A 14,934-nucleotide genomic window follows, 5' to 3' on the forward strand; every position below is an offset into this window, starting at 1 on the left:
TTGTATCTGATTGGTCGAGCTGTTGCTCAGCGGTATTATGTTTGTTAACGCAACTGTCAACCAAGTATGATAGCTTTGATTCAGTGATCACATTTATAAAGGAAACTCGATGTAAGGGATGAAGAATAAAAAGGTGAAACCCTCAAAGGGGCTAAGCAACAGAAAAAAAGGTATTTGTTTAGGATGTTGTTGTTTGTTGTAGGGTAACGTTAGTCTTTTCGAAAGCTGTTTAAAACCTCTTAATCTTAGTGTGGACAAAGGCTGTATTTCAAAACCTGGGCATCATAACGACTTCGAGTATCAACTCGAAGTAGGTAAAGTTAGGGTTTGAGGCAGCGAAAGCTATGTTTATTGTTTACATTTTCCGAGTGAACTGTTTGGAAAAATAGCAAACAGCTATATTATGGCAAATCATAAAGCTTCATAAACTATATTCTGGTATGATCCAAATGTCAATTGTACATAACAGTGGTCCATACTCTTATTTTCGCAGCACTGAGTGATGTGTCTCCATCCACGAGTATTCCTCCTCTAGTGGAGGGTCAGCTGAGATGTTTCCTCAGGGTGACAGTTAGTAAAGTGTTGTGGACAGTCATAAAACCTCCTCCCGTGACTCTGATCCGACTGAGATGGTGGGGTGAATCTTCTAACGGCACCTTTTTCAGGCCCAGAGATGGACACATTGAACCGAAGGGGGTTCAATCTACAGCCCGCTTTCCTGTCCGATGTGGACCAAAGCAGCTGACGTCTTATTTGACAGGTAAAGGTGCTTCCTCAGATCTATCAACTGTATATGACCTTGTGTTTAATCATAATAGTACAGTTTGTTTGTACTGGCCATGTAGTTGTGTTGTCGTAATGGGAAGACATTTCACTTTATGTTTCGATTTTTTGATGTACATCTGATTATGTTGTAAATTTGTTCACAGATATGGGCTCATTGGTGCTGGATGTTCTGACAAAGGTTGATCATTTGCCTATAGCTCGAGCTCAGATTCCTGGGATTGCTCGACTCTCTTTGTCTCACTCCATAAATGGATATTTCACACTTGTTTCACCGACATCAGAGAAACTTGGAGAACTTCAGGTCGGTGAGATGCTCGGTTGAAAGTTCTTTGTTGACAGCTGTATTTTTGTTATTGATTGATTTGCATTTGTCTTTTTCTCACTTTTTATTCACAGGTCACACTTGCCCTAGAACCATTGACTGACGTATATGACAGTAGCAGCTCAGTACCTACGACTGATATAAGCCTTGATGCTCAGGCTGATCAGAACATGCCCGTGGTTTCATCTCTGGATCATCCTCTCCACATTAACACTGGAAAGGAGAAAACTGGAAGAAGCTCTGCCCACATACCCAGGTTTGTTATTTGTTTATTTTTCTAAGGAAAGCCTCTTGTGAGCTTCCTATAATTATTAAATATACGTCACCCAAAACTGAAAATACTGTCATCATTTACTCACCTTCGAGTTGTTCCAAATCTGTATAAATTTCTTTGTTCTGATGAACACAGAGAAAGATATTTGGAAGAATGCTTAACCAGACAGATTTTGCCTCCCACTGACTCCGATAGCAGGAAAAATAGCTTTATATGTTTTTTGTTCTGTTGAACACAAAATAATATATTGTGAAGAATGTAGCACAGCAAACAGTTCTATAGTAGTCAATGGGGAGGGGGGAATCTTTCTGCTTACAAGCATTCTTCCAAATATCTTTCTCTGTGTTCATCAGAACAAAGAAATTTATACAGATTTTGAACAACTCAAATGTGAGTAAATGATAACAGAATTTTTTAGTGAAAAAGTACAAATTGCTACAAAATCATCCAATTTTTTTTCCAAGTGGAAAATGTATAGGATTATTGTAAAGGTTTCTTTAATCTTAATTTTCATTTTAGAGGAAAAGATCATCTGTATTTTCAAGAAAGCAGTAACATGATGTCAACGTGTGTAACTAGAAACCCTACATCTGCTCAAGCTCTTCCAACAAACAGCCATACATCTGTTGACGTCTTGTCAGGTACGATTTCATTTATTTATTCATTTCCACCTTTTATTATATTTTAGGCTTATTATTTTTATTTGTTGACATTGTTATTAAGGGAAAATGTGTGTGACGTATCATTTCTTAGTTCTGGTCAAAGATTTTTAAAAATATTTGTTTGCCTACTTATACATTCATCACCTTGTATATTTCAGTTCTCCTGGAACGTGGCAGCAAGCTCAGAAATGCTATGGTGGTTTCAGCCTTAAAGTCTGATGTAGAGTCAGATGTTCCTATAAAGGACATTCCTCCTCCTCTGCTCAGAGACAACGCTGAAGCTCTGTAAGAATGATTTTGTTTTAATAATGTCTCTCTATTAAATCTAAACAGGAGACTACAGGACAGAAGTATGCATTCAATCAATTCTGTTAAACGTGGTTTCTCCTAAAGACCCCTGAGGCCTTCATCAGGACAGTTTCTGGAGAACATCCTGCAAACAGAACTCCAGCATTCTTTGCTTGAGGAGCCAAGTCAACATAGAGTCAACACAGAGGACATGGCCGTTGATCTGCTTCTGGGAAGGTAGACAAGGCAACTATCACTTTATTTTTAAGGGATAATTAACCCACACAACAATGAAAATATGGTCATTGTTTACTTACCGTCATATTGTTTGAAACTTTTATTTCTTCCATTGAACAACGAAGAAAGACCAAATGTTAGGGACTGACAGCCTCAGCCACTATTCACTGGTGTTACATGTACAGTGAATCTAAATGGTGACTGAGATGGTCTGCCACTAAAATTCTGTTTAACATCATCTTTTGTGATTATGGAAGAATTAGCTATAAATTGATCTATTCCTGTAATCTTATAAGTGTTATCTTTGCTCGTGTCTCTTAAATACTCCTAATGGCTTCATTTGTAGTGTTAATGGATCAGTGCTGCAGTTCTGGAATGGAGAAGGTTCTCCTCCAGAGTCTCTTTCTGATCACAGCAGTGTGTTGATGGACAGTGAGCTCAATGATCCTCAGTACGATCAGAGTCTTCTGGAGCATCTCTTTTATAAACCTCCGGTAAGTCATGAAGTAGAACTCCAAGCTAAAACACATTTCATTGTGTATTTTCCACAGAATGACCAATTATGTTTTTTAAATTTCATGGTTTTTGAATACATGCATTACAGATATCAGATGAGTGTTTGAATGAGGATGAGAAGACTGGTACTGAGAAGAAGCCATCCCCAGTTAAAAACATCAGGTCAGTCACCCAATTCATGTAGCAGGGAAAATAGAATCTGTTATTGTAGACATAAAAGTTAGTTAATGGCTAAAAATGTTAACATGACGGTAAAGGACATAAATATCATTTTCATTTGTTCATGTGTGGTGTAAATTGGCTTTCTTGTTTTTTGAAGGGTGAAGTCTGGTGGCCAGCAGCGTTCAGAAGTCACAGATGATTTCTCCGGCCTGGGTGCGGATAAGATGGCTGAACTTGAAGATGTTCGTTTTGCCAGGGTCACCGTCAGTGAGTTGAAAGCTCCTGGTCACAGTACTTTAGGAAAACTCTCTGGAAAAGGAAAACCACCTCGCCCTCTTGGCACAAAGAAATGGTAGAACATTAAGAAAATATTGTGTAAAAGTTTATAACGTTGAAAATTCTGCATCAAGTTTTTGCATAAACTAAAATAAATGTTTTTATAGCTCTTATATTGTCGAGGTTCTCTTCCCTCTCGTCTCCACTGGATGCGATGATGTTCAGCTTGTGCCTTCAGAGATCTCAAAAGCTGTCTCTAGTAAAGTTATAGAGGGCGGTGAGTCCATTGATTGTAAAAAAATTGACAAATGAACTTAGAAAACCTAATCAAGAACTTGTAAAACAATCTAGTGATTTGTTTTTGGTTTAGCGGTGATGTTTCAGCACCAAAGTTTGTTTCCGGTGCGGTTTAGTAGATCATCTATTAAACAGTGGAGTAAAATGAACGTTTCGTTCAAGATCTACACCAGAAATAGCTTCCAAAAGATAGTAAGTGCAATGTGTGACTCTCGTAATATATAAACGCTATCAAACAATGGGCTTACTCATTTTTTTAGAGGACTGAACTTGTCTCTTTTGATGCTTTAGCCCATCCTCATTGGAACAGCAATGTTTCCTCTGAGCTCCATCATGCAAAGTGAGTCGCATAGCATCTCGGCCGCTCTACCTGTTCAGAGACCAGAGGGAAACACTGATAAACAGGGAATTGGTCCACTCAAGGTAATATATATGTCATATGTACACCAAATGTATATATTTCCTATTGATCTGAGGGGTTTTTCCATCACATGTCTATTAGATAAATCTTTACTTTTTAAGGTGACATTTGAATTAGCATCAGACAAGAATGGATTTTCCACCAACAAAAAGCCAGCAAAGAGACCACAAAAAGCTCACCTGGCTGAACAGACTGATGGTGAGAGGGGTTTGTGTGTGAGGGACCACAGGAGAGACCCATCTCCTAATGAAAGAATTCATCCAGGCCAGAGTCTTCAGCTTCCTCACTGCAGATCACGCTCTTCATCACCTCACGCCAGATACCAGGCCTCGCCTCATAGGTCGACCCAGCACGATGCAGAGGAGCCTGGCGTTTTGCTTCATACTTTGCTCATGGTGCCGGATGGGAAAGATTTGAACTGCGCACCCTTGCAGCCCAACGTGTACCTAAACTGTAAGTTCTTGGGATCAGATGAGGCAGCTCGATCGGCAGTCAGCTGGGGTCAGAAACATCCAACATTCAGCTTTGTTCAGGTTAGTACCGCAAGAAGAGATGGGGGAAGTTCCTGATGTCTTGTTTGATGGTATGTTTTGTTTAATGTTCTTGAATTTTTTTCTGATGTTTTGTTTGTGTTAATGTTATGTTTTCTTTGATGTTCTGTAGGTGGCTCCTGTCACACTTACCAGCAGATTGTTAGAGAGAATGAAGAACAATATGATGGTCATTGAGGTTTGGTTGAGGGCAAGCAGTTCAGATCATGATAAACTCCTCGGCTTAGTGAAACTACCTCTCCACCAGTTCTACATGTCCTTCAGGTAAATGTTACAACAACAGATCTGTACAATAAAGTTTAGTTATTACATCTGACTCTACATCAGACTTTAAGGCTGAAACCACCATAGCATTTCTGAGCTTGCTGCCACGTTCCAGTAGAACTGAAATATACAAGGTGAAGAATATACAAGTAGGCAAACAAATATAAAAAAAATCTTTGACCAGAACTAAGAAATGATACGTCACACACATTTTACCTTAATAACAATGTTCACAAATACATAATGTCATCCAACATCAATGTGAAAGACTGACAGCATGACAAGACTCATGAAAACTGTTATAAAATCAAGGTTATCGCTTAAAAAAATAGTTTTTGAACATTTCCTAAATACATGGGCAAATATTACTGTTGTATTGCTTAAAACTGAACATGAACTTGCTTTCTTTGCAGTATTTGAGGTCTGAAAAGATACAGAGCATATTTTCTGTTATTTTGACCTGTTTCAAGAGTTTGCATTTTCTGCAAATAATGCGAATAGAAACAATATATTTGTTTTGAAATTTGGGAGAAATATTGTTAGTAGTTCACAGGATAAAACACAAATGATAATTTTACCTAAACACTTACCTATAAAAACGATTATTAAATAATCGTCTCATCGCGATGGTTTCAGATCATCGCAATTATTGCACATCTCTATAGAAGACACTAGGGGGAGCTGTAGTGCATCTGCATATTGCATATTTTAGTGCATATAGTTACTAAAGCATGGTAATACTTGTAAAATGTACCACCACAACACAATCACTTTAAAAAAAAACTAAAGCATATACCATAAAAATAACCTGCAGTACAATTTAATATTATTTCAGTGTGAAAACCAGTCTACCAAAATCTCATTAACATAGAAGTAAANGTCCAGGGTCACATATTGTAAATAAAGCATGGTAATACTTGTAAAATGTACCACCACAACACAATCACTTTAAAAAAAAACTAAAGCATATACCATAAAAATAACCAGCAGTACAATTTAATATTATTTCAGTGTGAAAACCAGTCTACCAAAATCTCATTAACATAGAAGTAAACTTTTATTGTAACTTTTATTGAAAAAAAAAACAGACTAGAAGCTTTTCTATGACTGATAGCATTTTAATGGTGGCTTCAATTCACACCTGATCAATTTACTTAATTTACAAGTATTTGGCGGTTGTATTATTGACAGGTAAAAGCCTAAACCTTAAGTATGATGACCCAATTCTTTCCTATGTATTTCCAAGGAAAAGAACATAGTCTTTATATTCAGAACAATATGGTCGTTTCAAAGCTGAATAAAAATGTATGAGAATTAAAAGTCAAAGCTCTTAAACAGACAATTAATCGTCATAATCGCAATGATTTATTAGACAATTAATCGTCAGCCAAATTTCATAATCGTGACAGCCCTACCTATAAATAGTAAATTCTGAAATACTTGAAATGGTCTCTTAATTTTTTCACACTGCAAGCGTGTGATGGAAATGTGACGCCTCTTACCATATTTGGAACATCAGGTTCCAACGCAATTGTACTGACAGGTACGCCCACCTTACTTGCGTATACATTTGGACGGACTTTGTCAAATCATACCACGAACTGTCGTAGATTTGTGGGGGTGTGGTTACACGAGGCATTTCAGGCAGGTCTGGGTGAGCATTCGCTTTTAGATAGAATGCATCTTTTGTTCCCACACTTTCATTTTTGCGATTTTACGTGTCTAATATGGGCAATTTATAACACACCAAAGACACAGAAAAACACGTATTCGCGCCATATGACCCCTTTAGGTGTTATTTGTAACTGGTCACTGTTTTGGTTTAAACGTTTAAAAGTACAAATAATATTTCTTTCTTCCTTAAGTATAAGCTTGTTAAAATCTCAAAATAATTATTTGAAATTGTCATCAGGGACCCCAAGATCTCCGAGTTGCTATTGCAGTCTCAGTATCCAGTGGTTGCGGTAGACAGTTACATGCCTGTAGTTGATGTGTTTACGGGGAATACTCATGGAAACCTCAGGGTTTGTCTGGCGATGGGTCTGGCACAGCAGATCGCAGCATTGCAGCGGATGCGAGATGATGAGCTGGTGCACGTGTCGCCGCTGCCTCGACCTGTCCACATGTTAGACCATCGGCCGCACACAGAAACAAAGGTCGGTTCTCTTTAAAACCCTAAAAAGCAATACAGATGCTAAAAATGCAGCTTTCGTCATGATGCTGTATGTTTGGTGTTCTTGTAGGCGAGTACTGTTGCGACAGCAAACGTTCTGCGCGAGCACGTCTTCTTGCTCCGAGTGGAGAGAGTGAAGGGACTGACCCCTCTACAATCCACGGTTTGGGGAGAAGCCGACTGCTACATCCAATATTCCTTCCCTGCACAAAATGAGTCGGGGGAGGATATGGATCTGAGTGTTGTTGAAAGCAGTAAGTTGTTTTCCTCCAGGCTGCATCAAATTACTTAGCTTTTTTTATTCAGTTCTTTTTTCTTCTCACAGATGTGGATCTCAAGGCCTTCCGCACCGAGACCACCCTATGTGTGCCTGATCCTGTGTTTGGGCACACTGAGACTCATGTTCTGCTGGCTCCACCTGATGTTCCAGTACAGATAATACTGCTTAGTTCGCTGGCCAATCAGGGCTTGAGGAATGGAGGAGGCGTGCAGTTTGAAGTGTGGTGCAGGTAAACCAGCACAAATCTTTTGACACATGTGAATATTAAACATAGGTTCAAAAATGTTATAAACCGTATATAAATAGTAGTATATTACTCGGTTTTAATGATAAATATTTGGATACTTTCTTTGTACACGTACAAATATAATTTAAATAAAAAATACAAAAAACCCACTGATCATTTTTTTTCCAAATTCTAAATTTATTTAGATTGGTCTTGAATACTGCAAAAAACGAATATTTATTTTTAACAACACAATACTAATGTTTTACATCTTTTATTTGGCTCTTGTATTTTTATTTTACGTTTTTTTTATTTACATGCTCTTCAAAACTATGTGCAGGTATTATTATCCAAACGTTAGAGATCAGCTTGTAGCCAGAGGACTTCTGCCCATGTCCAAACTGTGTGCCATGGTCACTATGCAGAAACAGGGTCAAACCGATACACAGCTCTTCTCCCTCCCTCTGGTACCCAGAACTGACAGATCATCTGATGTGGAGCCTCAGCCATCAGGTAGTTGGATTCATGTTTTTATAATAAATAAATAAGTAAATTTGAAGTCATTTTAATAAAACAGGTAAACTTATTTTATCTGCACTTGCTTGTAGGGCTTCTTGTAGTGAGCGTTCAATACAAATCTCGGCCAATGAGGAGTGTGGGATTGAAGGGGGGGGTCGTGCCCTCTCGGAGCGTGATTCTGGCTGTGCAGGTGCACAGAGCAGCTGGATTACAAGCTGCTGCAATGTGAGTGACCTCTTTTTAACCCAGTATTCATATTGTTTATCACTAAATATGTCTCCTCAATCTCAAAGCACATTAGTTATCATGTAAACAGCCCAGATCAAATACGATGACAGGTCACTAACATCAAATCTTAATGGTTCTTGTGTCACATAATCAATGAGATTCTGGCATGGCTGTATTTGATTCGGCTGATTTATGTATTTTCTGTGAACTGTCTCTTTAAAATAATATTGTATTGTTCATCAGGGTTCTCGCGGATGCAGACAGCTCGCTGCAGTATTATGCAGAAGTAGGAGTCAACTCTTTCGTCACCATGCAGTTGTCATTCCTGCCGGACAGCGAGGTGCGGAGCACACGTGTAGCTGCCAGAAGTTTCTGTCCAGAGTTTGAGCATCACACAGAATTCTGCTGTAACCTGCTGGTGCAGAGAGACAGCGGAGAGAGCGTCAGTCTGGCTGAACTCATGCAGGATGCAGTGGCCATCTTTACCATTTACAACAGAGACACTCGTAAAAGTGAGTGTAGGACCACTATTTTGTTTTGTTTAATAACCTAAAAGTAATGGTGGCGTTTGTAAGGGTACTACAGTTTATATTATGAAATGTTTCTATTTCCCTTTTTTAGTGATCAACACAAAATCTAAGGACACTGTTTTGGGCACTGTGAAAATAAAGCTTGCAGATCTCATTCGTAAAAGGACTGGTATGAAATCTTTTTAATTGTTTGTGTCATGCATAATGACTAGTTCTAGTTCAAAGCTGTTTTGTTTGAATATTTCACAGGGAAATCTGGCTGGTACGGTCTCTCCCCGCCTCGGAAAACAGCATCATCCCACAGGCTGACTTCTGCAGGTGGGCTTGAAATCTCCATCAATTTCTCCCACCATGCAGACAGAGAGCGGGTCATCACTTCAGCCCGTGGGCTGGGTTGGGATGTTGGCCAGGACAGTGATGATGAGGCCGACACAGAAGATGAAGAGGCTTTGGAAGAACACACAAAGACTCTAAATGTATCCGTTTCCATGCCTAGAGCGTGGTTACCCTTCCATTGTCTACTGCTGCCCGGACATGAAGACTTACAGCGTTCCACATACTGCTACTACAGATACAAACTGTACGACCAGCAGACCATCTGCTCAGAACTCAGACACCCTGTTGTGGAAGAGAGCGAGATAGAGGTGGGTTTAGCCACAGTGGCGTTTCAGGGGAGCAGGAGTGTGGTTTTAAGGAGAACTAGGCCTCTGCGATGGTACCTGAGAGAGGAGAGGATGGAGGTTCAGATGTGGGTGGCTTTTGGGAAGGAGAAGAGAGTCCGACCTCATAACGCTGATCGTCTTGTGGGTTCTGCTTTTGTGGATCTTTCTGCTCTTGCTAAGACCTCGAAGCACCACCAAACCATCAGTGGTAAGAGATATTTAAAGTGGCCATTGAAGCTCCAAAAAGCACATACATCCATTTTATACATGATTTGATCCTCCAAAAGGATTTTGTTGTAATGTGCTTGAATATTACTTTCTGATTGGCTAATTTAGGTAATTTTTCGTTCTCATGGTAGGTGTCTATTCGTTGTTCAATCGCTCGGCCGTGAACCTGGGTGGTGCTGCTTTGAGAGTCCACATCACTGCGACGGAAGATTCTGCTCCACATGAGTCTCAGGCCGCCCACAGCGAGGAGCTCAACAGCTCAGGAGAGGATGAAGAGTGTGGAGACCTCCCCACCACAGTGCTGCCTGGAGCATCTCAATCCCCCAGCAGACAGCGGATGAACACGGTCGTAAACTCTGAGCCTCATCCAGCCACAGAAGTCAACAGTGAAGACACCTTCCTAGCCAACATTACTGTAGACAGAGCCATGCGACTGAGTCTGAAGGGTAAAGATACATTTGTGTGTGCTAAAAATCACTTGGGGCTAAAAGAACAGTTCACTTTAAATATCTGGGCCCGTATTCATAAAACATTTTATCTTAACACTAAGAGCTCCTAAACAGCAGTAAAAGTTTTTAGTTAAGAGTTTCCACTTAAAACCTATTCACAAAGCTGCTGAGAGCAACTTTTACTAAGGAACAGAAAGAAATCTTAAACTAAGAAAAAGGGCGGGGTTGACCACGTTACTATGGATGATGTCAGCAAGCTTACTGTCTATGACCAAAGTGATTGGCTGATAGAGGATGGGGCTCTGTCAGTCATTTATTCATAGGAATATTATAGAATGAGGTATCACGCTGACATATTTAAATGAAGATCTTAAAATAAAAGTGTACTCATATTCAAATAAAATCTTTTAAAATATAATTGTTGCCATATTCAAATTGAGATGATAAAATATACAGTTGGTAAATTAGTAAATATTAGTAAGTTACTAATTCAACAAGTGAAGAGTTCATTTACAAAACAGATATCTCAATTTTGTATTTTCAAAATTCATGTTTTTATTGTGCATTCCAATTTATATCAATCAAACAGTTTGTTTTTTATTGTTTTTATTAAGTAACAATAACTTTTAAAAATTCAGCTAACAAATACAATAAAACACAATAAACGCATGATAACACAATAAACATGATTTTTGAAATATTAAAAAAAAGGAGTTATCTTTTGCAAATAAACTATACTATGTTCATATATGTAAAGTATATGTTCAGCTAATTGTAAGCATTTTGCTTGTCTCGTAAACACAGTTAGCACATGGTCTTCATGGTTAAGCTCATTGTCATGAAATCTTTCTAAAATGTTTACGTTTCAAGGCAGACTGCCGGTGTTACAGCCATTTTAGGATTGTTGTGAGTTGGTCTTAGTGACTTAGGAGTCCTCTTCACTACTCCTAACTTCTCACAGGTTTAGGATCTAGTTTTAGCGCTAAAACACTTTATGAAATACTCTTGGCACAAAAATTTAGGAGTCCTAAAATTAGGACTGACACGGCCGTTATTTTTAAGAGTTTCTCCTAAATCAGCAAGTTAGGAGCTACTTTTAGCCTTAAGATGTTTCGTGAATACGGGCCCAGATTTCTTACAGGAGTTTCCATCATTTAGTCGCCTTCAATTTTGTTAACGTGAAGTTAAGCAGATTGTCACCCTGGTTGTTTTTCTAAAAGTACAATTGAAAAGGGACAAAATCTTCATATTTCTGACCTGGAAGTTTCATGAATATACAGCTGCGGAACAAAATTGAGACCCTTCCAAATTTTCATTAAATCAGCATTTCTAGATGTATTGTGGCCATTCCAGTCCAGTGTTTGTTGAATTTAAACAAAGTCTCTTTACTTTCTTCTGCGGCTGTATTAAATGTTGTGACATGGTTGTCATCTTCAGGTTGTCCTCTTGCTGAGCGGGCTGGAGCTTTACCCAGCTGCTGTGTGTCGTACGCCACTGCCGATGCCCCTGGCACAGCGACCACAGCGTTAGTCAAAGACTCTGACTGCCCTGTCTGGGACCACCAACAAGAATGCAGGTACATCCGTTCATCTCCACTTGATCTGCCACCTAAAAATCACAAAAGAACACTGTCAAATTTGCTCTGTTTTCATCTGTTAGGCTGTCAAAACAGCTTCTTGTGGATCCACATCAATCTTTGGTTTTCAAAGTGTGGCATAAAGGAGGTAATGACTTTTATCTGGTGTGCGACTGCATTGCATTATTTTCATATTCTAGTTTCCGTAGCATTGTAGCTTTAAACTGTTTTTTTCTTTTCCAGAGGTGGAGCGGGTGATTGGATTTGCATCTGTAGACCTGTCGCCTCTTCTGTCGGGGTTTCAATCAGTTTGCGGCTGGTACAACATCAATGATTTCAGCGGGCAGTGTCAGGGACAGCTGAAAGTGTCTGTGTCTCCTCTGCGGGCGGTACAGGAGCTCCGAGCCCAGAGACAGCCGGCACAGGAGTCCAGCGCCACACACTCTAGTGTACATCAGTTTGACGTTTGTCCTCAAATGAGTATAGTTTCTGCAGGTTATAAGAGTGTTTATTATCTGTTGCAGGCTCTTTTTAGCGCTCTACCGCTTTGCTATCAAACTACGGCCACCTACAGCAGCTTCCCGAGCCACATCAGTCGATTCTCAGAGCAGAGGATCAGCACGCCTCCTGGACATCTTGAAAAACGGCTGTCTGACAGGTATTTAGTACAGATAAATGTTTAACGATTGTTTGGGAAGAAAATGGGAAGCCTAAGTGAAAATGCATAAGTCAATGGCCATCTGCTCTCAGGTCCAGTGTGACGGATAGGCACGACGAGCACATGGACAACGTGAGGCTGTTCCATCAGACTCTGCATGAGGGTGAGAGAACATCTAACTCCTCATTGGCTGGAGACGCCCACTCTTCCAGTTCAGCTGTCTTCTCTGCCCTGAGGTACGCTAGACAGTTTTCTATGTCAGATCAATGAAATGGCTAATTCACTTTTTTAAATGGCCTTTAGGGTGATTATAACGTTTTTTGTTGTGTTCCAAGAAAAAACCTCAGCGAGCTGGATGATATTCAGAGATACTTCAGTCGAAAGTTGACCACTCCAACATTCCCAAAGCTGAGTGAAATGAGAGGAACCTCCAGGCAGGAAGACCTCAGGGAGACAGACACCACAAAACTGCTGTTAAAGTCCAATCATCTGGTGGGAGAGGTCAATAACATCATTAAGGGTGAGATGTTGCAGATTTTCTCTGATTTGGTTAAACATTGTGTCAAATTGAACTAAATTCTCATCTTTTACTGGTATTTGACTTGATTTCTGTAGCTGAACACAAATTGAAAAGATAACTTATATTTTGATATTATTATAAATTAGTAATAATAACATGTATGTACTATTATGTAAATAATAAAATAAACACAACAGTAATAAATTAAATTAGTTTATAATAAAAAATAGAATATAGTTTAAACTATATATTTATATTAAATTAAAATTTACATTTTTTTATTCAAATAAAACAAAAATATTATTAATTCCTCACACATGTACGTTGTGCTTCTGAAGACATGTATTAACTGAAGTTGAATCATTAATTTATGAAGCTGAAGTTATTTAGATTACTTTAATGATTGACCTTTTGGGGCTTCGCCATGTTGGCTTGACCCTGTGTAAGGAAATAATGTCACGGCGTTTTAAAATACCATTTTTAAGAAATAAAGTCATATACATTATCTGGGATTATAAAAATGTAACGTGCTTGATTTTATGGCTTTTTGGTTAGGTTTAAGTGAACACCAAACAGAAGAAACATCAACTCTTCACATAAACTCAGATTCACCTGCTGTTGAACATTTAAGATCTGACGTTGATCAGCTGATATTATCAGAGTCTGAGAGCTGCGAGACAGAACTGCACGCTCATAAAGACGTAAGGTTGGAGAATGAAGATGCCTCACCAATCTGCAGTCCAACGCCTAGAGACACCAGACAGTCATCCATTCTTCCTGAAGATGCCCAACCACACCACAGCTTCAACGAAAACCCTTCCGATGAAGATGGAGATGAAGATAAATTCGAAGATCAAGAGGAAGACTTTGAGGAGACTTTAATACAGCCACGAACGCTAAATGAGGTCACCTCAGTCACAGACAGAACCAGCCCGTGGACCAGCCTTCTGTCTGACCCAGATATGGGATCCCTGGAGAGTCTGGAGTTGGTGGAACATCACACTCAAAGCAACCCCTACCACGCTCAAGATGAAGTGACGAACAGAAGAAAGCTCTCACCAGAGGTTAACCCACAGTCATTGACAGCACAATCGCAGGAAATCGACTCTGGTTCAGACGACGATGGACGATCAGAAGCTGGGAGTGATCTTGATACATGTAGAAGTGAAGTTCACAGGGAGAAGCATCAATCTCCAGATGGTCTGGATAGAGTCTGTTCTCTCTCCAGTATTAGTGAAGTGGAGGGTTGTAACATAAGTAACAGTGAGACTGAAGAAAGTGAAGATAGACCGAATGTACCTTCTGCCACAGAGTCTGATGCAGAACCGGATGATGAAAGTGACGAGAGGACACCAAAACGGTATGCTTACAAGCTTTGTATGTCACAGAACAGTTTATTTGTTGGTCATTTTAAAACAGATCTGTTTTACGTGCGTTTACCTTAACCACTTGCTTACAGTTCAGAGCCTGCAGAGATTCCAAATTTCTTCCTGCCGACCCACCATCTGGAGGCATCCATGAGAGCTTTAAGGATGGCACCTGTGTTTCCTTCAACTGCAGTTGAGTCTGTAAGTAGTTTTTCTTTCATTTGTTTTATTTTATAAGAATTTAGTGTCTTCAGGGGCTGGTAGTGTTTAATAATGAAAGAAAAGGGAAAACATAGATAAAAGACACTTAGAGGTGCAATGTGTGATTTTAAAGAGGATCTGTTGACAGAAATGCAATATAATATACATAACTATGTCTTCAGAGGTGTATAAAGACCTTACATAATGAAGCGTTATGTATTTATTACCTTAGAATGAGCTATTTCTATTTACACACACTGC

At 39.3% G+C, this 14,934-nt stretch overlaps 1 protein-coding gene across 2 annotated transcripts in view; it reads left to right on the forward strand.

The window, feature by feature from the left end:
- The window catches only part of c2cd3 (C2 domain containing 3 centriole elongation regulator), a 16,913-nt gene continuing 1,979 nt past the window's right edge, over positions 1-14,934 (forward strand). The window contains exons 1-32 of one of the 2 annotated variants that reach the window (XM_057351230.1): positions 1-170; positions 494-760; positions 930-1,087; positions 1,183-1,364; positions 1,902-2,023; positions 2,203-2,329; positions 2,438-2,569; positions 2,916-3,063; positions 3,174-3,247; positions 3,405-3,599; positions 3,691-3,800; positions 3,894-4,012; positions 4,112-4,243; positions 4,343-4,774; positions 4,905-5,056; positions 6,969-7,212; positions 7,300-7,483; positions 7,555-7,738; positions 8,076-8,248; positions 8,344-8,479; positions 8,726-8,994; positions 9,104-9,181; positions 9,262-9,882; positions 10,034-10,348; positions 11,789-11,927; positions 12,011-12,075; positions 12,171-12,376; positions 12,452-12,585; positions 12,678-12,821; positions 12,921-13,105; positions 13,661-14,465; positions 14,565-14,673. In XM_057351230.1, coding sequence (XP_057207213.1) covers positions 119-170; positions 494-760; positions 930-1,087; positions 1,183-1,364; positions 1,902-2,023; positions 2,203-2,329; positions 2,438-2,569; positions 2,916-3,063; positions 3,174-3,247; positions 3,405-3,599; positions 3,691-3,800; positions 3,894-4,012; positions 4,112-4,243; positions 4,343-4,774; positions 4,905-5,056; positions 6,969-7,212; positions 7,300-7,483; positions 7,555-7,738; positions 8,076-8,248; positions 8,344-8,479; positions 8,726-8,994; positions 9,104-9,181; positions 9,262-9,882; positions 10,034-10,348; positions 11,789-11,927; positions 12,011-12,075; positions 12,171-12,376; positions 12,452-12,585; positions 12,678-12,821; positions 12,921-13,105; positions 13,661-14,465; positions 14,565-14,673 — 6,393 coding nt within the window. In that variant the 5' untranslated portion in view covers positions 1-118. Of the gene's footprint in view, positions 171-493; positions 761-929; positions 1,088-1,182; positions 1,365-1,901; positions 2,024-2,202; positions 2,330-2,437; positions 2,570-2,915; positions 3,064-3,173; positions 3,248-3,404; positions 3,600-3,690; positions 3,801-3,893; positions 4,013-4,111; positions 4,244-4,342; positions 4,775-4,904; positions 5,057-6,968; positions 7,213-7,299; positions 7,484-7,554; positions 7,739-8,075; positions 8,249-8,343; positions 8,480-8,725; positions 8,995-9,103; positions 9,182-9,261; positions 9,883-10,033; positions 10,349-11,788; positions 11,928-12,010; positions 12,076-12,170; positions 12,586-12,677; positions 12,822-12,920; positions 13,106-13,660; positions 14,466-14,564; positions 14,674-14,934 lie in introns of both variants that reach the window. The other variant, XM_057351229.1, reaches the window with a different exon arrangement.

The sequence above is a fragment of the Triplophysa rosa genome, linkage group LG14 (assembly GCF_024868665.1).
Source record: "Triplophysa rosa linkage group LG14, Trosa_1v2, whole genome shotgun sequence".
Taxonomy (NCBI): Eukaryota; Metazoa; Chordata; class Actinopteri; order Cypriniformes; family Nemacheilidae; genus Triplophysa; species Triplophysa rosa.